The 21,196-nt window shown below is 51.8% G+C and overlaps 1 protein-coding gene across 4 annotated transcripts; it reads right to left on the reverse strand.

Annotated features, from left to right (window-relative positions):
- Window positions 1–335: 335 nt before the first annotated feature.
- On the reverse strand, window positions 336–16,287 carry LOC136588105 (uncharacterized). Of its 4 annotated transcripts, XM_066587072.1 has the most exons (15): window positions 16,130–16,287; window positions 12,549–12,668; window positions 12,163–12,348; window positions 11,973–12,096; window positions 11,790–11,890; window positions 8,941–9,043; window positions 8,766–8,854; window positions 8,162–8,299; window positions 6,019–6,207; window positions 5,849–5,951; window positions 5,510–5,562; window positions 4,913–4,984; window positions 4,730–4,822; window positions 2,616–2,712; window positions 336–595 (listed from the first exon to the last, which is right to left on the reverse strand). In XM_066587072.1, the coding sequence occupies exons 2-15, from the start codon at window positions 12,624–12,626 to the stop codon at window positions 588–590; spliced, it is 1,434 nt and encodes a 477-aa protein (XP_066443169.1). In that variant the 5' UTR covers window positions 12,627–12,668; window positions 16,130–16,287; the 3' UTR covers window positions 336–587. The 4 variants fall into 4 exon arrangements, with proteins under 4 accessions (XP_066443169.1, XP_066443168.1, XP_066443167.1 ...); XM_066587071.1 differs by having other exon boundaries at window positions 8,766–8,851; window positions 11,973–12,348; XM_066587070.1 differs by having other exon boundaries at window positions 11,973–12,348.
- Window positions 16,288–21,196: the final 4,909 nt, after the last annotated feature.

A 21,196-nucleotide genomic window follows, 5' to 3' on the forward strand; every position in this document is an offset into this window, starting at 1 on the left:
GGTGACAGGTTCACTTTAATTCACTTCTCCGCAGAGTACCTTCTAAATAACCTTCTGGCATCTTGTACAGGATTTAAGGGCATTATTTTCCCAGGAACAGCGCCGCTCCTGTCCGCGGGCTGCAATGCCAGCCTCTGCACCGCAGTGACAAGAATACTCTAGAATGGCTATATAAAAGGCTAAGGCTTTATTTAATGCAGGAAGTGAATGGGGTTGTCCCTGCAGGGATATTTCCGTCACAGCTTGTGACCATTCGAAGACCACATTTCCTAATAGTCAAAAATTACAGTGGAGGGCGGCATGTAGAGCACTAAAGAAAAAAACCCCAAAAACTGTAAATTGAAAAATTAACATTTTATTTTTTGCACCATAAATACTACATTTGTACAAAAATGTTATTTAAAAAAAAAAAAAAAATCCTGTATATAAAAACGTGGGAGCTTCTTTTATGACGAGCCCGAAGCAAGGCCTCCAGTCTAATCCATTGTAATGTCCATGCGGATCCGGGTACAGCCACCTAGTTAACGCATAACGGAGCGCTCTCAGTTATTCGGGCAGGTAAGCCTCACACAGCCGGACCAGAAACATTAAAATCCTAGGAGAAAAGAGAAAATAACCAAAAATGCACAAACGCAGACCGTTCCACGACACGATGTCAGTTTCAGTTACAACCGCCCCTGGACAGAAGATACTATTGATGACATATCCTCAGCAGAGGTCATCAATAACTGATCAGCTGAGGTCTGCCCCTCGGGACCCCGACCGATCAGCTGATTGTTCCCTTGTGTATTTGCGGCACAGAGCAGAAGCCACTGCTCCAACCAGTGTAGTGGCCGGTGCTTGCAACTGCAGGCTGAGGTCTCATCGATGTCAATGAGAGCTGCATCAGCGCTGGCCACGACACAAAGGTTGGATCCGTGGTTTCCACTCAGAGCTCTGCATTTGTGGCTGTCAGTGGGCGCACAAGAAGCTGATTGGTTGGGGTCAGTTATTGATGACCTATCCTGAGGATACGTCAGCAATAGGATTTTTCCCGGAAAACCCATTTAAATTACTAGAATATGGAATTATGCTAAAACGTGGGTAGAACAAGGAGGGGGGAGGATTTTTACAGAGTTTTCTTTTGCTTCGTGTTGGGTTTTGAGTGGTCAGTTTTTTCCATTCCCCCCCAAATAGAGGGTTTAAAGGGGAAAAAAGATGTAACAACTACATGAACCGAGCAAACATGGAAAATGTATTTTATGAGTCAACGCACTGTTTTTTTATTTTTTTTAATTTTAGGGTGGGGTGGGGGGGGGGGGGGAATTAATAAAGGTGCATAAAACCATTTAAAAAAAGGGAATCTGTCAGCACCTTTGTGCTACCGTCTTAAAAACTTTTTCTAAATGAGAACGTTCCTGGTGTAATATGTACAAAGAGGCATATTGCCGGGTCTCCTTCAGAAAAAGTTATGGGGTTTTAAGGAGGATTATTTTTATTTTGTAACTCAGGTTTTAGTTTTTTGCACGTCAAAAGTGAGAGAATTCTCCTGGTAGCATGAAGTCAGTGGCAGACACACATATATTAAATATTGTGTAGGTTTTGTACATCTTAGGCCTCTGGCACACTAGCTTGTTTGGGTCCATATGCTCTCCGTTAGTCCACGGACAGCACACGGCCCCATTATAGGGCTACGACAGCATCAGCACGGATGTTTTTCCAGAAGGATCAATGATCTGCATGAAGACCCATTGCATGTCCTATTCTTGTCTGTAGCAAGGGCAAAAACTGGGACATGTTAAAAGGAAGTCAATGTGCTGCAAGTCCATAGATAGGACAGTAACTGACAGATGTCCATGTGAGGTCTGATGAGACTTGTGCTCGAGCCTCTTGGATGAAACTCGCACATACGGAAATGTTGGAGGCCTTACAGTTTTAGTTGCGAGTAAGGAGTCTAACTGGACATGGGAGCTCTAGAGACCTCAGTATTCCTGAGCTGGAAACTAACCCCACCCGTCAGCCACTGAATGACAGACTTCTCCCTATGCACAGTAGTAAGGAGAAGACTGTAAAGTCAGTAGTGATCATCTTCTTCTCCATATAGCTTGTTAGCACATCCCTGCTGCACCCTCCCCTCCACTTTGGCTGAAGTGAGAGAAGTATATGCAGCTCCTACTTCAACTTGTCCTCAGGCTAGATCAAAGCTAGGACAATACTTTGGCTTCAACTTGCTCTCTCAGATTGTATCATTGCTATAAAATAATACCAAGATCAGAGCTCTAGCTGTAATATAGCCTGACTGAGCCATTGTTAGCAAATATGCATCCTCATACACCCCTGGCTACTGAAATATCTCCCTACATGGGAGAGAAATCCTTATGGGGAAAAAAAATAAATAAAGGGTTAAGCATAGCAGCAAAGTTTCACAGAGAAGATAACTTTGGAATACAGATCTGTAGTATGTACTTACAGTTAAGACTATGGGCTCATTCATATCATTGAATTGGCAAAGGTAATTACACCAATCAAAATATTTAGCTAGAAGCTTTGCAGCATTTGCATTCGGGGGTTGGCTCTACACTATTAGATATTGGCCTTCTGCATTCTTCAATGGGTTGAGCCTGGGGTCATCTCACCTGGTCCCCACTCTGGATCATTTTGGAAGCACTGTGGGTTGTAGTCTTCAGATTCCTTAACCATTTTCCGTAACCTATTCAAGAGAACTTGCAGATCCTAGATGGAGGCCAAAAGAAAAAACAAATAAAAATGTTATACACCCCACTTATCGTTAAAAAAACCCCAAACACTTAGCCTGAAGCCGTGCAGTCGGCCAGACAACGATGTTATTTACTTTAGTTATTTAGTTCTACTTCAATGTAAATCCAAAAAGTCTGTAATTTTTATTGGTGTCATGTTTTGGGTACATATAAAGTATTGCAGAACTTTTAAGACAATTTTGGGAGGCCTGGGAGGAGGAGAAAAAAAAAGCCACGCAAAATTCTGCCACCGGTTTCTTTCATAATTATGCAGCAATATTGCTTTTTTTAGAGTCGTATGCATGTCAGGATCACCAAATCATCCCAGACAGATATTTGTCCAGCCTTTATTTGAACGCTTCCATTGAAGGAGAACTCCCCACCTCCTGTGGTAACCTGTTCCACTCGTTGATCCCCCTCACTGTCTAATATCTAATTTGTGTCTCCTCCCTTTCAGTTTCATCCCATTGCTTCTAGTCTTTCCTTGTGCAGATGAGAATAGGGCTGATCCCCATTGCCACTTGAGCTTATTGAATAAATGAAAGTTACTCTTCTTGGACACCCCCCCCCCCTCCTCCCCAATTCTCTGGTGTATACCCTTTTTTTCCTACTTCGCTTTTATTTAGTATGCAGATGGTATTGCCACCTCCTTCTCTTGTTTTTCCCCTACAGTTTGGGTAAGTTTCAATGCCGTCTCTTTTTGCCGATCTTCACTTCCGAACTGGAGGTTGTGGAGTTGAAGCTAGGAGACAAAACTAAGCAGACGACTCGCCCGACTTGCAGGATTGGAAAGTGCAGAGAAGGTTTGGTGACATTTAGTTGGAAGTATCTTACTCCATTATTAACAGTAACCTCCTATGAACACAATGGGAATGGTACGAACTTCACACAGTAACCTGATTTTAAAGTTTGGAATTTTATTGTTTTTCAGAACATCACAAAACTTTGAGCTAAAATGTGGCCTCAGATATTGTGCCATTAAAACTGAAAACGCAAGACTCCCTATGTACTGGTGTAGGAATGTGTGAAGGGAGGATTTCGCTTTTAACTGCATTGGTAAATGAAAATCTTTTCAATAAAAAGTGATTTAATAAAAAAAAAAGAAATATTGCAAAGCATCACAGGCCACGTCAGACCCGAGCAGCACTGCCTGACGTCCGGTTATCATGGCGACCCATCAGCCCTCTGCACAGGACGACAGAGGGAGTGCCCTCCGCCTGGGAGCACCTTACATGCCATGATCAACATTGGTTGTTTAGGTATAGATAGCGTTCCAAACAATGGAAACATACATAGATTTCTATATACAATAAGAATTGGAATGGACTCACCTGGTATGGAGCGCCTGTCAGTTGACTGGCGCCCACACCGCCGGGCCAAGGGTCCCTTTTATATAATCATAGGGGTCTCTGGATCCACCGGGAGAGCGCTGCAGGCGCCTCGGTCGTATCCACCAGGAGGAATTGGAAGAAAAGATTCCTGTAATATGCAAAGTAACAGCCAACACTTAGGACTCCTCCATTATCCTGGCCAGCACTAGAATCCCTGAAGCGGAACGCCAAATTTTGCATATTAGAAAATAAATTGGAAAAACCATTTCTGGATGTGGCATGCCTGAAGGTTGGCCGGGATAATAGAGGAGTCCTTCGGGTGGAACGGACTCCAATGTCGGTCGACTTCCAATCTAATATTGGTTGTTACTTTGCATGTTATATCCCCATCCGGAGCGCGGGAAATTGTTCTTTCAATTCCTACTTGTTCCACATTGGTTGTGGCATGTAAGGGGTTAGCAGCTGGGATCCATGTTCTCAATCCCTGCTGTTATATAGGATCCATTCACGGGAACCCCTTCCCAGCCATGATGTCCATTTGTGTCCTGCAGCAGGAAAGAGTTAATTGCCAAGAATGGTGGAACTCTGTGGCTTTAATCTTAGGGCTACTTTTTCAGTCCCTTTAAAATGTTCAGATGATCTATATGTGTTAATATACATTACCGGGTCATTTATTTTTGATAAGGGAACTTCATCCTCTGTTTCGGTTTCTGACAGGCTTTCATCATCTTCGTAGTCTTCACTGTCCGACACAGTCTGAAGTACAAGCCAAAAATAAAATGAGGACACGTAACTACCGCAGCAACCAAACAGCAGAAAAGTTAGAAAAGCAGTGAGGATACATGCCTCTTCCGAATCAGAGAAGTCCGTATCTCCCTGGTTTGTATTCTGTTGACCATAAGGGGTATTCTGTGATGGCTAGAAAATCAGAGTGTTAGAGGACATTAGTGTGCTGGGATAATAAATAAAAAAAGAGATGAAAAAACACAATCATTCCAACTTTACAAAAAAAAACGCTTCTATATTCTGACAAGCTTCTCGCCATGAAGCAATAATATGGGCCAATAGAATAGAGCCATGTAAAGGAACCAATAGGAAGTGAAGAATATAATAGAGCCATGTAAAGGAACCAATAGGAAGTGAAGAATAGAATAGAGCCATGTAAAGGAACCAATAGGAAGTGAAGAATATAATAGAGCCATGTAAAGGAACCAATAGGAAGTGAAGAATATAATAGAGCCATGTAAAGGAACCAATAGGAAGTGAAGAATATAATAGAGCCATGTAAAGGAACCAATAGGACGTGAAGAATATAATAGAGCCATGTAAAGGAACCAATAGGAAGTGAAGCTAGAGGGGTCTACATGTGTAGCAACAGGCGCCAAGAGTGAAAGACAGTTTGGTGCATCTGCCACTTCCCAGTCTAATAGGATTAGTACTGACATTTCTGCTCGGCTCCGTATCCCTCTTCATGAAGCCTTGGCTGCTGCGATAACCTGAGGGCACAAACAGAAAACACATCCAGTTCAACTACATTTCTTTCTCCTCTAAAAGCCCCTGACAAGAAGAAAACTGCACGAACTCCATTATATCCAAACTGTTTGGGTCCAAGGCCGTTAACCTCCTGCATTAGTTCACATGATTCTTCATGGGGTCGTTAGTGTCCAAATGCAATGACATCCCTCCCGACAGCCCAGAACCAAATCACTGGACAATTTAAGCCCCGCTGTCCCTGACCCGCAGTTACTTGCATGGCTGCCATCAGTCAGGGCTCCCTCTTACCAGGTGATGTAAGGCGCTTTATATACAGATCCTTGTGTTGTTCGAAGTACTCCCACTCCTCCACGGAGAAGTAGACGGTGACGTCCTGACACCTTAAAGGAACCTGAGAGACAATCGTAAAGCGTCAGCCAGCCACACCAGTGTAACGGCACAGGCCCGGCGGCGCTCACCTCCCCGGTCAGCAGCTCGTTCAGCTTGTTGGTGACCTCCAGGATCTTCTGCTCGTTGTGAAGTTCACGGTTTAACAAGTTAGGGGTGGGCATCATGAGGGAGCTGCGAGAACTGCTCTGGCCCACCAGTCCACGGATGGAGCTGCTGGGGATCACATGCTCACCGGATGACTTCAGGATTACATAATCCTAAGGTTGGAAGGAACAGGTGTGTTTATAATAACCTCCATCAGCGAACGACCCACCGAGGAGCACAGCTCACAGGACCGAATGCGCCGAAGTTCTGGTATGCCCACAAAACTAATTCCACCCGCTTTCAAGCAGTTTCTGTGCAACATTTGAGGTACAAACACCTTCTATCAGACCAGCCAACAAGCAAAGTTACTACACGAGTCATAATGGAACATACAGAAGGGAAAGGCAAGTGGAGGGTTAAAACAAGGGTCTATATGAAGACTGGCGGCGCCCTTCTGTTCCTGCGGACACCATTTTCTGCTGGTTTGGCAGCACAGGAAATATCTTGTGTGTAAACACCAAATAGGAAACCGGTCGTGCCAAAACTGTAGTTATAATATATTTTTATTGCCAACTAGTAAAAAGGACAAAACCGGGATGGAACAAACCCCAAAGATGGCCTTCAATGTACGATCCCATCTCCTCATCCATAAATACCCGCTACACCCCAAATGATGAAAAGTCAGATACAAATAAACACAGGACAGAAGTACTGAGCCCAGCGCAGAGGCGTGTGCGGGAGCCCAGCGCAGAGGCGTGTGCGGGAGCCCAGCGCAGAGGCGTGTGCGGGAGCCCAGCGCAGAGGCGTGTGCGGGAGCCCAGCGCAGAGGCGTGTGCGGGAGCCCAGCGCAGAGGCGTGTGCGGGAGCCCAGCGCAGAGGCGTGTGCGGGAGCCCAGCGCAGAGGCGTGTGCGGGAGCCCAGCGCAGAGGCGTGTGCGGGAGCCCAGCGCAGAGGCGGGTGCGGGAGCCCAGCGCAGAGGCGGGTGCGGGAGCCCAGCGCAGAGGCGGGTGCGGGAGCCCAGCGCAGAGGCGGGTGCGGGAGCCCAGCGCAGAGGCGGGTGCGGGAGCCCAGCGCAGAGGCGGGTGCGGGAGCCCAGCGCAGAGGCCGATTCCTGACAACAATCTCGTACTGGACAGCAGAGCAAGCGATGCAACTCCTAGCATGGAGGACTGCACAATACGGAACATCTGTACATTCAGGTGGCGAACCCCGTGCAGTTCTGAAGTCCTGCCATCCCCTTGTGGTGATCCCTGGGTGCAGACTAATCATGTATTAGGCCCATTCACACAGACGCGGACGTGTTATGTTTAGTTGGTACGGCTTTTTGCTGTGGCTGCGATTTGTGTCCTCGGATCCCTGCACTCCTCTGCTGCCAGAACACGACTATTTGGTTTCCACTTCTGGCAGGCATCCGTGGCCACGACTGGCTGCCCGTCACGTGATGGACGCATAATCCAGGGCTTTAGGCAGTTGGTGGTTACAGCAATTTGCTGATTTTTTAATGACCGACCCACATGCCTCGTGATTGGTTGGTGTGGCTTTAAATAGTGAGCATTATATGGTTCCATTATCCCCGGCGAAGGCGGATGTGCCCCGAGCCGTATGGCGGCCTTCATCTTTACATCTCGCACGTCCTTCTGTTCTTGCTCAGCGGCTCCTTTGCAGCCGCACTTTATTTGTATCTGACTCTTCATCATTTGGGGTGTGATGGGTATTTATGGAGGAGGAGATGGGATCGTACATTGAGGGCCATCTTGGGATTTGTTCCATCCCGGTTTTGTCTTTTACTAGTTTTGTATCCATATTTTGGCGCATTACACGGTTTTCCAGCCGGTGTTTATCTGGTTGTGTAGCCATATTCTATTTTGTCCTGCTGGTATTTCGGTTCATTACCCACATGTGCTGCACCGTTATTCTGCTTACATCCATTTCCTTTATGTAGCTTTATTCCATTATGGTTGCTTGTACCCAACATGTCGCACACTACATATATCTTGTAGAATAGCGGTGATATATACGTTTCACAGCAAAGCTCTGGTTCAATAGGTGAGCAGCTCTATCTTCTATGGACTAGTCTGTAGCGGCCGGCCGCCAGAACATGGCAGTGTAATTCCTAATCTACCTCACCCCTCTAGACAGCAAGTAGATGATCTCCATTGTCAGCTCCAAGATCCTCTCATTCATGCGACTTCTTTCTGTATATGTCTTCAGGTCTCTGAAAACAGACCCCGGGGTAAGTGGGTGCCGAGGACTCCGAGGGGACCTCTGAAATGAGACAAGTATTATAAAGGTTATCTAGGAACATTGTCTCCCCCCCGCCTTCCTTCTTTCTGCAAAAACCATCTCAGGCTGCAGCAGCAGAAGTCATACACACCTTCCCGCTCCACTGGCTGCAAAGTGATGATGTCCTGGCGCCAGGTCATGTGACCACTGCAGCTAACCAGCGATTGGCAGCAGCAGTCACATGGCCCTGGTGCCGGCTCTCTGCAGCGGGATCGGATGCCGGTTAAACGGGAGTGCAAGACTTATGTTACTACAGGAGGCCGAGCCGACCAGCACAACTATAAACTACGTCATATAAACAATTATAATTATGCTTATATTACATGGCTGTATGTCCCATCTCTGCACTGTCTAGCATATATTCATCATGTAACATTACAAGAGGGCGATACTATCCCGTTGCTGCAGACAGAAACACTACATACAAATGTGTATACGGAACACTTACCTGCACCGAGTCTGCATCCGCCTCCGTCTTACACATTACATATGGATTATTGGGACGGCCCTCTGATGCATTTCTGATGCTGGCGGCTTCTGAAGGACACAAAGTGATTGAATGAAACATCCCAACAGGGCAAACATCTGCAGGTCATCTGTCCGTCCTGAAGGCTCTTACTCACCTGGCCAGATAGCTGTAGGAACCTCTTCCTCCTTACACGGATGAGGGCAAGGGATCCGGTAGGGGTCTTCTACTTCCACTTTAATACGTTTTACGATCCCATCCTAAATGCAATACAGATCCTTAGAAGCACTGCAGCCGCCATCAGCTGCCCCCGACCCCACCATGTACAGCCGCCCCAATAAGGCCACGCCGTGTGGACGGTCTGATGGGCTCAGCATCTAAGCATATGTCTAACATTCAGTCTTGTTTGTGCATCTAGAATGAGTGTAGGCCACCACGTGACTGCGGAGTGCTGGACGCCTTGCCAAAGTGTCAGAAACCTCATTTTTGGGGTGCCTCAGTCAGTTGGTCAAGATTTGGCATCACGATTTAAAATTAATAGCCACATTTTATCATCATGTAGCTTCCTAGGACCAAAACGATATAAACATATAGTATCAGTCAGAGCTCCAATCCTCTCCATAGACATATACTGTGTAGAGGACGGCACGCCACACATATACTGTGTAGAGGACGGCACGCCACACATATACTGTGCAGAGGATGGCACGCCACACATATACTGTGCAGAGGATGGCACGCCACACATATACTGTGCAGAGGATGGCACGCCACACATATACTGTGCAGAGGATGGCACGCCACACATATACTGTGCAGAGGATGGCACGCCACACATATACTGTGCAGAGGACGGCACGCCACACATATACTGTGCAGAGGATGGCACGGCACGCCACACATATACTGTGCAGAGGATGGCACGGCACGCCACACATATACTGTGCAGAGGATGGCACGGCACGCCACACATATACTGTGCAGAGGATGGCACGGCACGCCACACATATACTGTGCAGAGGATGGCACGGCACGCCACACATATACTGTGCAGAGGATGGCACGGCACGCCACACATATACTGTGTAGAGGATGGCACGGCACGCCACACATATACTGTGTAGAGGATGGCACGGCACGCCACACATATACTGTGTAGAGGATGGCACGGCACGCCACACATATACTGTGTAGAGGATGGCACGGCACGCCACACATATACTGTGTAGAGGATGGCACGGCACGCCACACATATACTGTGTAGAGGATGGCACGGCACGCCACACATATACTGTGTAGAGGATGGCACGGCACGCCACACATATACTGTGTAGAGGATGGCACGGCACGCCACACATACTGTGTAGAGGATGGCACGGCACGCCACACATATACTGTGTAGAGGATGGCACGGCACGCCACACATATACTGTGTAGAGGATGGCACGGCACGCCACACATATACTGTGTAGAGGATGGCACGGCACGCCACACATACTGTGTAGAGGATGGCACGGCACGCCACACATATACTGTGTAGAGGATGGCATGGCATGCCATACATATACTGTGTAGAGGATGGCACGGCACGCCACACATATACTGTGTAGAGGATGGCATGGCATGCCACCACTGGAGAGCTTCTAACTGAGAAAATGGAGTTCATTGGAAACAGTCTAGGTTTGAGACGCTTTCAGGTCTCACAATTAACGCAAAATAAAAGGCCTTCAATTTAACGTTGTCCCTATAGCTGGTCTCTCAGCTTCAATCGAACTTCCCTTTCAAGGGTCATTTATTATCTGAGAGCCCGTTTGACTAAATGCCCATTTAGACAACGATTGTTGCGCAAAAGCCAACTTTTGAGCGATAACTGTTGCGTCTAAATGCGCGGCCATCGTGCATTGTTCGTTCACCACTCACTTCTAGTTTTCTAGAAATGAGCGATGACTTATCACCGGCGCAGGCCGATATTTTAGCCGGCAGCGCTGATAAGATTCTCTCAGCGGGTCACCAGCTGAAAGTGTGTAGAAGAAAGGAGCTATATACAGAAGACAGCGCTCCAGCTGTCTTCTGCATACCCCACTCGGAGCGCTCAGCTGTGTACCAGCTGAGTGCTCTGAGAACACAGCTGATGAATGCAGAAGACAGCACTCCAGCTGTCTTCTGTATACAGCGGGAACTTTTATTTACACACTGATAAGAGCTTATGCAAAGTGAACGCTCAAAACTGTCACTCAAACTACCGTTTGCGAGAATTTTGAGCGCTCATCTTGCCGTTTAAATGCGCACAACGATTATCTCTCAAAAGATTGCTTTTGAGCGATAATCGTTGTGTCTAAATGGGCCTTTAATCTTATGCATCATTATATGCCCAGAATTATCCCCCTCTCCTCCGTAAATTCATTACTATATTTCAAGGAGGGGAGGAGTTAATTCCTTAAAAAAAAAAAAAAAAAAAAAAAAAGGACATTCCTCCAAAACTTTGTACTGTTCTAGAGAGATTCTCTAAGACCCGATTGATCATCTTTGCATAGTCTATAGTAGCCAAGTAGCTACTAAAGAGCTATTATGCAGGCGGAGCGGGACACTGATGCTATAGCTCGGAGAACAATACAGCTGTTTTGGATAAGCAAACAGCTGCATTGTTCTACGCGCTTACAGCTCGCGTCCCGCTGTGAACTACCAGCGGGACACGAGCTGAAAGAATCTCATCAGCGCTGCCAACTGTGATAACAGCCTGGACCGCTGATAAGAGTTCATCGCTCAGTTCTAGAAAACTAGAATTGGGCAAGGAACGAATCGCGCACGAAAACTGCACGATGTCCGTGCATTTAGACGCAACAGTTAATCGCTCAAAAGACGGCTTTGAGCGAATTTTGAGCGAGAATCGTTGTGTCTAAATGGGCCGTAACTGTAAGTGGCCAACAAATCGATATTTAATCAGGTTAGAACATTGCAATGTATCAATATGCCGTATGATGTAGATTGATCTTTTGAAATACTCACCATTAAAACCACATGTTGCTCCTGTGAGCCATTGTTGGCTCCAGGATAATGAGGCAGACTAGACCGAGTGTCCGCTTCTGCGCTTCTTCTGCTGGAACCACCTATAGGGAACAGTGATCAAATGATGGATGTATGAAGGTGAAGCCCGAGACACTTTCCCCTTTACCAGCATTGCCCTCTTACTCGGTGACGCGAGGGTCTGGTGGTCCTCCATCATGACGTCCTCATACAGATCCTTGTGTCCTTCTAGATACTCCCACTCCTCCATGGAGAAGTAGACGGTGACGTCCTGACTCCTCATAGGGACCTGCGCAATGATAGCGTCGTCATCCAGACACATTAACCCTTGTGTTACTGTCCCAGCAGCTCTTACCTCTCTCGTCAGCAGCGCAATGATCTTTTTGGTGATTTCTAGGATTTTTTCCTCGTTCTTCTCCCCGGTCTCTGAATGAGGTGACGGCACCACCAGTGTGTTCTGGGTAAGGTTCCACCCTCCGGACACATGAGGGACGCCGCCCCACGTTGCTCTGTCAACAAGTTTTTTTATGATGACATAAACCTACACAGTAAATAAATACAAGACGTTTAACACTATAAAACCGCTATCCATGTGCGACATAAGTGCAAAGAGGAAGAGCTGGACTATACGACGAGAGACTAGTACGCAGGCCGGCGACCCCAGAACGTTCTCTGTAGAAGGCATGGTCACACCGTCCCAGCAGCCCACATGGGGTAGTGTGTGACACCATGCTCCCTCACCTCTCCGGTCAGCAGGTACATGATCTCCAAGGCAAGCTTCAACGCCCTTTCATTCAGGTCACTGCTATCCACGTCCATCCTGCAGACCCCGCGAGCGGTCGGGGGTGGGGTGCGTCACCTCTGAAAGAACAAGACCAAAATCAACTAGGCTTATAATATGCGGCAAATCTTTGTGGTGGTCGGAGAGTTCATGGCGTGGGGGTTAGAGTCATGAGAGGACCAGCTGCGAGTGCAAACAGCGGATCTGGTGCGTCTTGTAGACATATGCCGCTCGCCCACGCGGCCCCTTCCCTGGTTCGGCACTTTCATTGACCAACAACCTTCTCAACTTCTCAATTGAAAATCATTGGTTTCATAATTCTGTGTTTTTGCGCCATTTTATCGCAAGTGTGAAGGAGCCCTCCGTCCTGGAAGAGTAAGGCGGTGTAGTGACAGCAGCTGTCCAAGATGGCCAAAGCAATTGTCTACCTAATTCACACTACATTACTCTGATTGGCCAGAGCTGATCATGTGAGCGACTCTGGCCAATCAGAAAGCAGGTGCAGTCTAACGCTACCAAGGAACTGAGGGGAATGAGGTAGTCTGAAGATTGGACCCAGAGCCGGGGAATTGGAGGAACTGCAAGCGATAAACAATTATCAGCCTTCATTGCGAGTTAAGCTGACCCTCCGGGCCGGGAGAAACAAAGATGGCTGACCGGCTTCTCTGACTGGGCGGACGGCGCAGACACGGCGGGGATTTGCTACAGTAGATTTCAGCGGTTTAATTTGAAATCAATTAAAAGAGTGAAATCTGCAGATCTGCCGCAAATCAGCGAGGGGCGAACGCAGCTTGTAAATAGACCCGGCAAAGTGAACGGACATGCAGGATCCGCGGGGACCCAAGAAGGGCGAGGACGGGCGGTGCGGTGCTTCCTTTTTTAACCACTTAATGCCACAGGACAAAAGGTAAGTCCCGGCTGCGGGGTACTAAACGCCACGGGACATCAAGGTACGCCCGCCCTGTGGATGGCGCGGGATCAGAAGCGGAGCCCACAACAACCAACTGACCAGGTAAGACCGCACAGTAACCCCTTATACTGCAGCTCAGCTACACGGGATAGTAATAACAGTATAGTCACACAGGAAAGATATTAGTAAGGCAGTAATACACCGCAGCAGGTTAGAGGAGCGCCGGGGGGCAGTAATACACCGCAGCAGGTTAGAGGAGCGCCGGGGGGGCAGTAATACACCGCAGCAGGTTAGAGGAGCGCCGGGGGGGCAGTAATACACCGCAGCAGGTTAGAGGAGCGCCGGGGGGGCAGTAATACACCGCAGCAGGTTAGAGGAGCGCCGGGGGGGCAGTAATACACCGCAGCAGGTTAGAGGAGCGCCGGGGGGGGGCAGTAATACACCGCAGCAGGTTAGAGGAGCGCCGGGGGGGGGCAGTAATACACCGCAGCAGGTTAGAGGAGCGCCGGGGGGGGGCAGTAATACACCGCAGCAGGTTAGAGGAGCGCCGGGGGGGGGCAGTAATACACCGCAGCAGGTTAGAGGAGCGCCGGGGGGGGGCAGTAATACACCGCAGCAGGTTAGAGGAGCGCCGGGGGGGGGGCAGTAATACACCGCAGCAGGTTAGAGGAGCGCCGGGGGGGGGCAGTAATACACCGCAGCAGGTTAGAGGAGCGCCGGGGGGGGGCAGTAATACACCGCAGCAGGTTAGAGGAGCGCCGGGGGGGGGGCAGTAATACACCGCAGCAGGTTAGAGGAGCGCCGGGGGGGGGGGGCAGTAATACACCGCAGCAGGTTAGAGGAGCGCCGGGGGGGGGGGGCAGTAATACACCGCAGCAGGTTAGAGGAGCGCCGGGGGGGGGGGGCAGTAATACACCGCAGCAGGTTAGAGGAGCGCCGGGGGGGGGGGCAGTAATACACCGCAGCAGGTTAGAGGAGCGCCGGGGGGGGGGGGGCAGTAATACACCGCAGCAGGTTAGAGGAGCGCCGGGGGGGGGGCAGTAATACACCGCAGCAGGTTAGAGGAGCGCCGGGGGGGCAGTAATACACCGCAGCAGGTTAGAGGAGCGCCGGGGGGCAGTAATACACCGCAGCATGTTAGAGGAGCGCCGGGGGGGGGGGGGCAGTAATACACCGCAGCATGTTAGAGGAGCGCCGGGGGGCAGTAATACACCGCAGCATGTTAGAGGAGCGCCGGGGGGCAGTAATACACCGCAGCATGTTAGAGGAGCGCCGGGGGGCAGTAATACACCGCAGCATGTTAGAGGAGCGCCGGGGGGCAGTAATACACCGCAGCATGTTAGAGGAGCGCCGGGGGGGGCAGTAATACACCGCAGCATGTTAGAGGAGCGCCGGGGGGCAGTAATACACTGCAGCATGTTAGAGGAGCGCCGGGGGGCAGTAATACACCGCAGCATGTTAGAGGAGCGCCGGGGGGGGGGGAGGGGGGCAGTAATACACCGCAGCATGTTAGAGGAGCGCCGGGGGGCAGTAATACACCGCAGCAGGTTAGAGGAGCGCCGGGGGGGCAGTAATACACCGCAGCAGGTTAGAGGAGCGCCGGGGGGGCAGTAATACACCGCAGCAGGTTAGAGGAGCGCCGGGGGGGCAGTAATACACCGCAGCAGGTTAGAGGAGCGCCGGGGGGGGCAGTAATACACCGCAGCATGTTAGAGGAGCGCCGGGGGGCAGTAATACACCGCAGCATGTTAGAGGAGCGCCGGGGGGCAGTAATACACCGCAGCATGTCAGAGGAGCGCCGGGGGGCAGTAATACACCGCAGCATGTTAGAGGAGCGCCGCGGGGGCAGTAATACACTGCAGCATGTTAGAGGAGCGCCGGGGGGCAGTAATACACCGCAGCATGTTAGAGGAGCGCCGGGGGGGGGGGCAGTAATACACCGCAGCATGTTAGAGGAGCGCCGGGGGGCAGTAATACACCGCAGCATGTTAGAGGAGCGCCGGGGGGGCAGTAATACACCGCAGCAGGTTAGAGGAGCGCCGGGGGGGCAGTAATACACCGCAGCAGGTTAGAGGAGCGCCGGGGGGCAGTAATACACCGCAGCATGTTAGAGGAGCGCCGCGGGGGCAGTAATACACTGCAGCATGTTAGAGGAGCGCCGGGGGGCAGTAATACACCGCAGCATGTTAGAGGAGCGCCGGGGGGGGGGGCAGTAATACACCGCAGCATGTTAGAGGAGCGCCGGGGGGCAGTAATACACCGCAGCATGTTAGAGGAGCGCCGGGGGGGCAGTAATACACCGCAGCAGGTTAGAGGAGCGCCGGGGGGGCAGTAATACACCGCAGCAGGTTAGAGGAGCGCCGGGGGGCAGTAATACACCGCAGCATGTTAGAGGAGCGCCGCGGGGGCAGTAATACACTGCAGTATAGAGTAGCTGAGCAGGAACTGCAGAGGAGAGAGCAGCCACAGCGCCCCCTGCAGGGATGCAGCAGCCGGCTGAGGGGGTTGGTCCCACCCGGCTGCACAGCCAGAAAACCTACTGGAAACCGCTGCTAACTGCCAGTAACGTGCATGAGGAGAGCCAGCAGTCACCCCTTCCCGCAGGCTCAGCAGTGTCACTGTAGTCAGTACCTCCGCCCGCCCCCTGCACACAGCGGCCCGGGAGGAGCCCTTCTCCTAGAAGCCAAAGTAGCCTCTTCAACGCCAGGACCAACGTGCGGGAATCCCCGAGGCTGACGGCCCGACCACTTCCGGGTTGTGCGTTCCAAGGCGCTTACGGTTTTATGTTCCTTTCCGTTTATCTTGTGCTGTGGGCGGAGCCTTAGGTCACGTGCCCCTCTCTGCAGCGCGCTGCCTGATCTCTTCACAAGGCATTTCCGGCTTTTGAATTGGATTGCGGGTGTCACGTGGCAGTGTCTGGTCATGTGATACGGATGACTTCCGGCCCCCGTGGAGTGCAGTGACCAGGCTTACAGAGTCCGATGAGAATAACGCCGCGTGTATGGGGGCTCGTGCCGCCGCCGGCATAAATCTATATTACTCTCAAGCTCGGCCCTAACAACCAATCAGGTTGCTGGAATTGTGAATCAGAACCAATGAGATTGCTGGAATAGCTCCATAGTACTGAGCTTAGTAAGAGGCTAATATGCCTGCTGCCGTCTGCCCCTTTCAAAAGGCCCCTGGCTGCCATGACACCCGCTCGGCTCCCTGCGATCTCATCGCGAGGGGCCGGTATTTAAAGGGTTACTAGCTCTGATTAGCCGCCCGGCTGATCGGAGCTGTTGCCAGCGGGTGTCAGCTGTGAGAAACGGTCGGGGGTCATCCGGCGATCCCCCTCAATACATCTCCCGGTGTGCGGAGCCCTTAGAAGGCGTATCGGTGGTCGTGAAGGGGTTAAACATAAGCCGTTATAAATACATGACAGCCCTGCCGCTGCGCCATTATTTTAGGGGTTGAGTCTTTATTCGGTGTTCACCAGTGCAGTAAATGACATAACCGGCTCTGCGGGGCGGCGGACTTACATCGTGGAACTTTTAGTACTTTAACCCTTTTCTTAATAAGATTTTCAGACCGGCTCATCAGAATAGAGCGATTGTTTATTATTAGGACCACTTTGGGGTACAATCCCTTTTTATCCATGTTTCTGGCAGCTGTTCCGTCATTCTGCACCTTTTTTCTTTTTGATCCCTACTGAAACATTTTTATTCGACCTTTCCTATATTTTCAGTTAGCCCCCACAGGGAATTTGAACTTGAAATCACATGAACGTTTGTACTACCCTGATTCCCCGATAATAAGCCCTACCCCTAGCTTTGAGGGGGGGCTTGAACTATAAGCCCTAGCTACATTAGGTTAAAAAATAAAAGAAAACATACTCACCTAGCCGCTGGCGTCTGCGTCCCTCGCGCCGGTCTCCGTCGCTGTGGCGCCTGCGTCCCTCGCGCCGGTCTCCGTCGCTGTGGCGCCTGCGTCCCTCGCGCCGGTCTCCGTCGCTGTGGCGCCTGCGTCCCTCGCGCCGGTCTCCGTCGCTGTGGCGCCTGCGTCCCTCGCGCCGGTCTCCGTCGCTGTGGCGCCTGCGTCCCTCGCGCCGGTCTCCGTCGCTGTGGCGCCTGCGTCCCTCGCGCCGGTCTCCGTCGCTGTGGCGCCTGCGTCCCTCGCGCCGGTCTCCGTCGCTGTGGCGCCTGCGTCCCTCGCGCCGGTCTCCGTCGCTGTGGCGCCTGGGTCCCTCGCGCCGGTCTCCGTCGCTGTGGCGCCTGGGTCCCTCGCGCCGGTCTCCGTCGCTGTGGCGCCTGCGTCCCTCGCGCCGGTCTCCGTCGCTGTGGCGCCTGCGTCCCTCGCGCCGGTCTCCGTCGCTGTGGCGCCTGCGTCCCTCGCGCCGGTCTCCGTCGCTGTGGCGCCTGCGTCCCTCGCGCCGGTCTCCGTCGCTGTGGCGCCTGCGTCCCTCGCGCCGGTCTCCGTCGCTGTGGCGCCTGCGTCCCTCGCGCCGGTCTCCGTCGCTGTGGCGCCTGCGTCCCTCGCGCCGGTCTCCGTCGCTGTGGCGCCTGCGTCCCTCGCGCCGGTCTCCGTCGCTGTGGCGCCTGGGTCCCTCGCGCCGGTCTCCGTCGCTGTGGCGCCTGGGTCCCTCGCGCCGGTCTCCGTCGCTGTGGCGCCTGGGTCCCTCGCGCCGGTCTCCGTCGCTGTGGCGCCTGGGTCCCTCGCGCCGGTCTCCGTCGCTGTGGCGCCTGGGTCCCTCGCGCCGGTCTCCGTCGCTGTGGCGCCTGCGTCCCTCGCGCCGGTCTCCGTCGCTGTGGCGCCTGCGTCCCTCGCGCCGGTCTCCGTCGCTGTGGCGCCTGCGTCCCTCGCGCCGGTCTCCGTCGCTGTGGCGCCTGCGTCCCTCGCGCCGGTCTCCGTCGCTGTGGCGCCTGCGTCCCTCGCGCCGGTCTCCGTCGCTGTGGCGCCTGCGTCCCTCGCGCCGGTCTCCGTCGCTGTGGCGCCTGCGTCCCTCGCGCCGGTCTCCGTCGCTGTGGCGCCTGCGTCCCTCGCGCCGGTCTCCGTCGCTGTGGCGCCTGCGTCCCTCGCGCCGGTCTCCGTCGCTGTGGCGCCTGCGTCCCTCGCGCCGGTCTCCGTCGCTGTGGCGCCTGCGTCCCTCGCGCCGGTCTCCGTCGCTGTGGCGCCTGCGTCCCTCGCGCCGGTCTCCGTCGCTGTGGCGCCTGCGTCCCTCGCGCCGGTCTCCGTCGCTGTGGCGCCTGGGTCCCTCGCGCCGGTCTCCGTCGCTGTGGCGCCTGGGTCCCTCGCGCCGGTCTCCGTCGCTGTGGCGCCTGCGGCCCTCGCGCCGGTCTCCGTCGCTGTGGCGCCTGCGGCCCTCGCGCCGGTCTCCGTCGCTGTGGCGCCTGCGGCCCTCGCGCCGGTCTCCGTCGCTGTGGCGCCTGCGGCCCTCGCGCCGGTCTCCGTCGCTGTGGCGTCTGCGTCCCTCGCGCCGGTCTCCGTCGCTGTGGCGTCTGCGTCCCTCGCGCCGGTCTCCGTCGCTGTGGCGTCTGCGTCCCTCGCGCCGGTCTCCGTCGCTGTGGCGTCTGCGTCCCTCGCGCCGGTCTCCGTCGCTGTGGCGTCTGCGTCCCTCGCGCCGGTCTCCGTCGCTGTGGCGTCTGCGTCCCTCGCGCCGGTCTCCGTCGCTGTGGCGTCTGCGTCCCTCGCGCCGGTCTCCGTCGCTGTGGCGTCTGCGTCCCTCGCGCCGGTCTCCGTCGCTGTGGCGTCTGCGTCCCTCGCGCCGGTCTCCGTCGCTGTGGCGTCTGCGTCCCTCGCGCCGGTCCCTGCACTGCTGCAGTTCCCAGCACTGACGGGATTCTCTTCTCCTGGTAACAGGGCTTTGAATACCCTGCCTCCGGTAAGCGCTGAGAATCGATTGAGCGCCGGCCAATCAGAGCCGTTACCAGAGAAGAGAATCTTGTCAGCGCTGAGGACTGCAGCAGCGCAGGGACCAGCACGATGGACACAGACTCCGGCGGCTGGGTAAGTAGAAGACACCCCCGAAAATAAGACACTGTGCCTCTTTTGAAGCAAAAATTAATATGACAGCATCTTATTTTCGGGCAAACACAGTATATACTGCAATACCTTAGTATCACAATATATAGTGATTGTTAATGCTGCTTATTACATCTAGTTTATACATTAGTCATGTAACTGAGCCGAGTGAACTGGGCCCAGTAACTCCAGGAAAAAATCCTTTCCTCTACTGCTATTCCACTCACCTCTGCACTGCTCTGCCCTGCCTGTTTACGCTATGAGGCAATACACATGGGCGGGTGTTCACGGCCCGTGCGAAAATAATCTCTACATGTCCTATTTTCGTAGAAGAGAATACAACATGCAAAGTGCATGGTCTGTAGAGATCAGACAGCAGATCGATGGGTGTCCATATGCTGTGCAATGCAAGTTGCACCCATGTTTCTCGGGTGCAACTCTCCATATCGCCCTGTTAATTCAGCCTAGAACATCAGGCGTTAGCAGAGAAACAAAACACAATATTACTCTGATTCTAGAAGTAGAAGGACCCTCCCCTTCTTGGTTGCTAAGATTTAGGGCCTTGATTTAACTGAAGGGCTGTCACAGCGCAGAGGGATCAGCCCTATTCTCATCTGCACAAGGAAAGACTGGAAGCAATGGGATGAAACTGAAAGGGAGGAGACACAGATTAGATATTAGATAGTGAGGGGGATCAACGAGTAGATCTGGGCTGGTTGGGTCTACACTCCTGTACCCACTGCTATCCCAAGAGATTGATCTTCAGGGTGGTCCAAAGGTATGGACATCTGAATAAATTGAAAACTGTGGTTGGGGATACCATCTTGTTCATGGCATGTTGCTAAGGCGTATGGGGTGTGAGGGGTTAATTCAGGTTTATGCCTTTAAATTGATAAGTGTATTTCACAGAATACTTATGTGTTTATAATTTGCGTCTTCTTCTGCTAAAGGTTTAAGCTTATACGTGTAAGGGCCAACGCTTTAAAAATAGACTACAGAGACTCCATTTTGTATCTCTTTGCTTGTTTTGCTTTAATACATGTATCTGTATTAATTTCAACCTAGAAAGATGTTAGATCCCAATTATAATGACCTTGAATATGTTCACATATGTCTTATCAGCTTTCTTTCTCTCATGTCTCCTTTCCTTGAGAAAGCTCACTCCCTTCTAGTAAGAAGCGTCCAAGAACATTTTGTTTTGATACAGTTGTCACCGGACATTGATGTATTGTTCATGTAGGAGATGTCTTTGAAAGATATGTATTGTTAATTAAAATCTGCAGATGTTATGTAGCCTTGGGCATGCGCAGTAATCAAATCAATACATCAGCAAACCTTTCCTATATCTTCTGTAACTCTGAATAAACCACTTACTTCACTCATGGCAATCCCATCTTGCATGTGGCTGTCCATTTGTGTCGTCTGAGTACTCACCTCTAAAGACCAATTTGGAAGCAGACAGCATCAGCTCAACGGTCTCAGTTTGACCCCCCACAGGGGCAAATCCGGGAGGAGCAGTGTTTAACTTGATCGCCATTTGAAAGCAACCATCCTGGAACCAAGTCAATATTTTCAAATGTATCTGATAGAGAATTTGACAAGGAATCAAAATTTGTGCCTAAATGTGACATACCCTTATTCTTGCCAAAGTTCTCAGTTATTTCTTTGTAACAGACACAGATATGGCTGCAAGATTAA

This window comes from Eleutherodactylus coqui, chromosome 13, assembly GCF_035609145.1.
Source record: "Eleutherodactylus coqui strain aEleCoq1 chromosome 13, aEleCoq1.hap1, whole genome shotgun sequence".
Lineage (NCBI taxonomy): Eukaryota > Metazoa > Chordata > Amphibia > Anura > Eleutherodactylidae > Eleutherodactylus > Eleutherodactylus coqui.

Excerpts from the sequence above, each read along its gene's own strand:
- LOC136588105 (XM_066587070.1), bottom strand. The coding sequence starts at position 12,626 with ATGGACGTGGATAGCAGTGACCTGAATGAAAGGGCGTTGAAGCTTGCC. Across the intron at positions 5,563-5,848 it reads AAAGCGCCTTACATCACCTG|GTTATCGCAGCAGCCAAGGC; the intron begins GTAAGAGGGAGC and ends TTGTGCCCTCAG. Across the intron at positions 4,823-4,912 it reads ACTTCTCTGATTCGGAAGAG|ACTGTGTCGGACAGTGAAGA; the intron begins GCATGTATCCTC and ends CTTGTACTTCAG.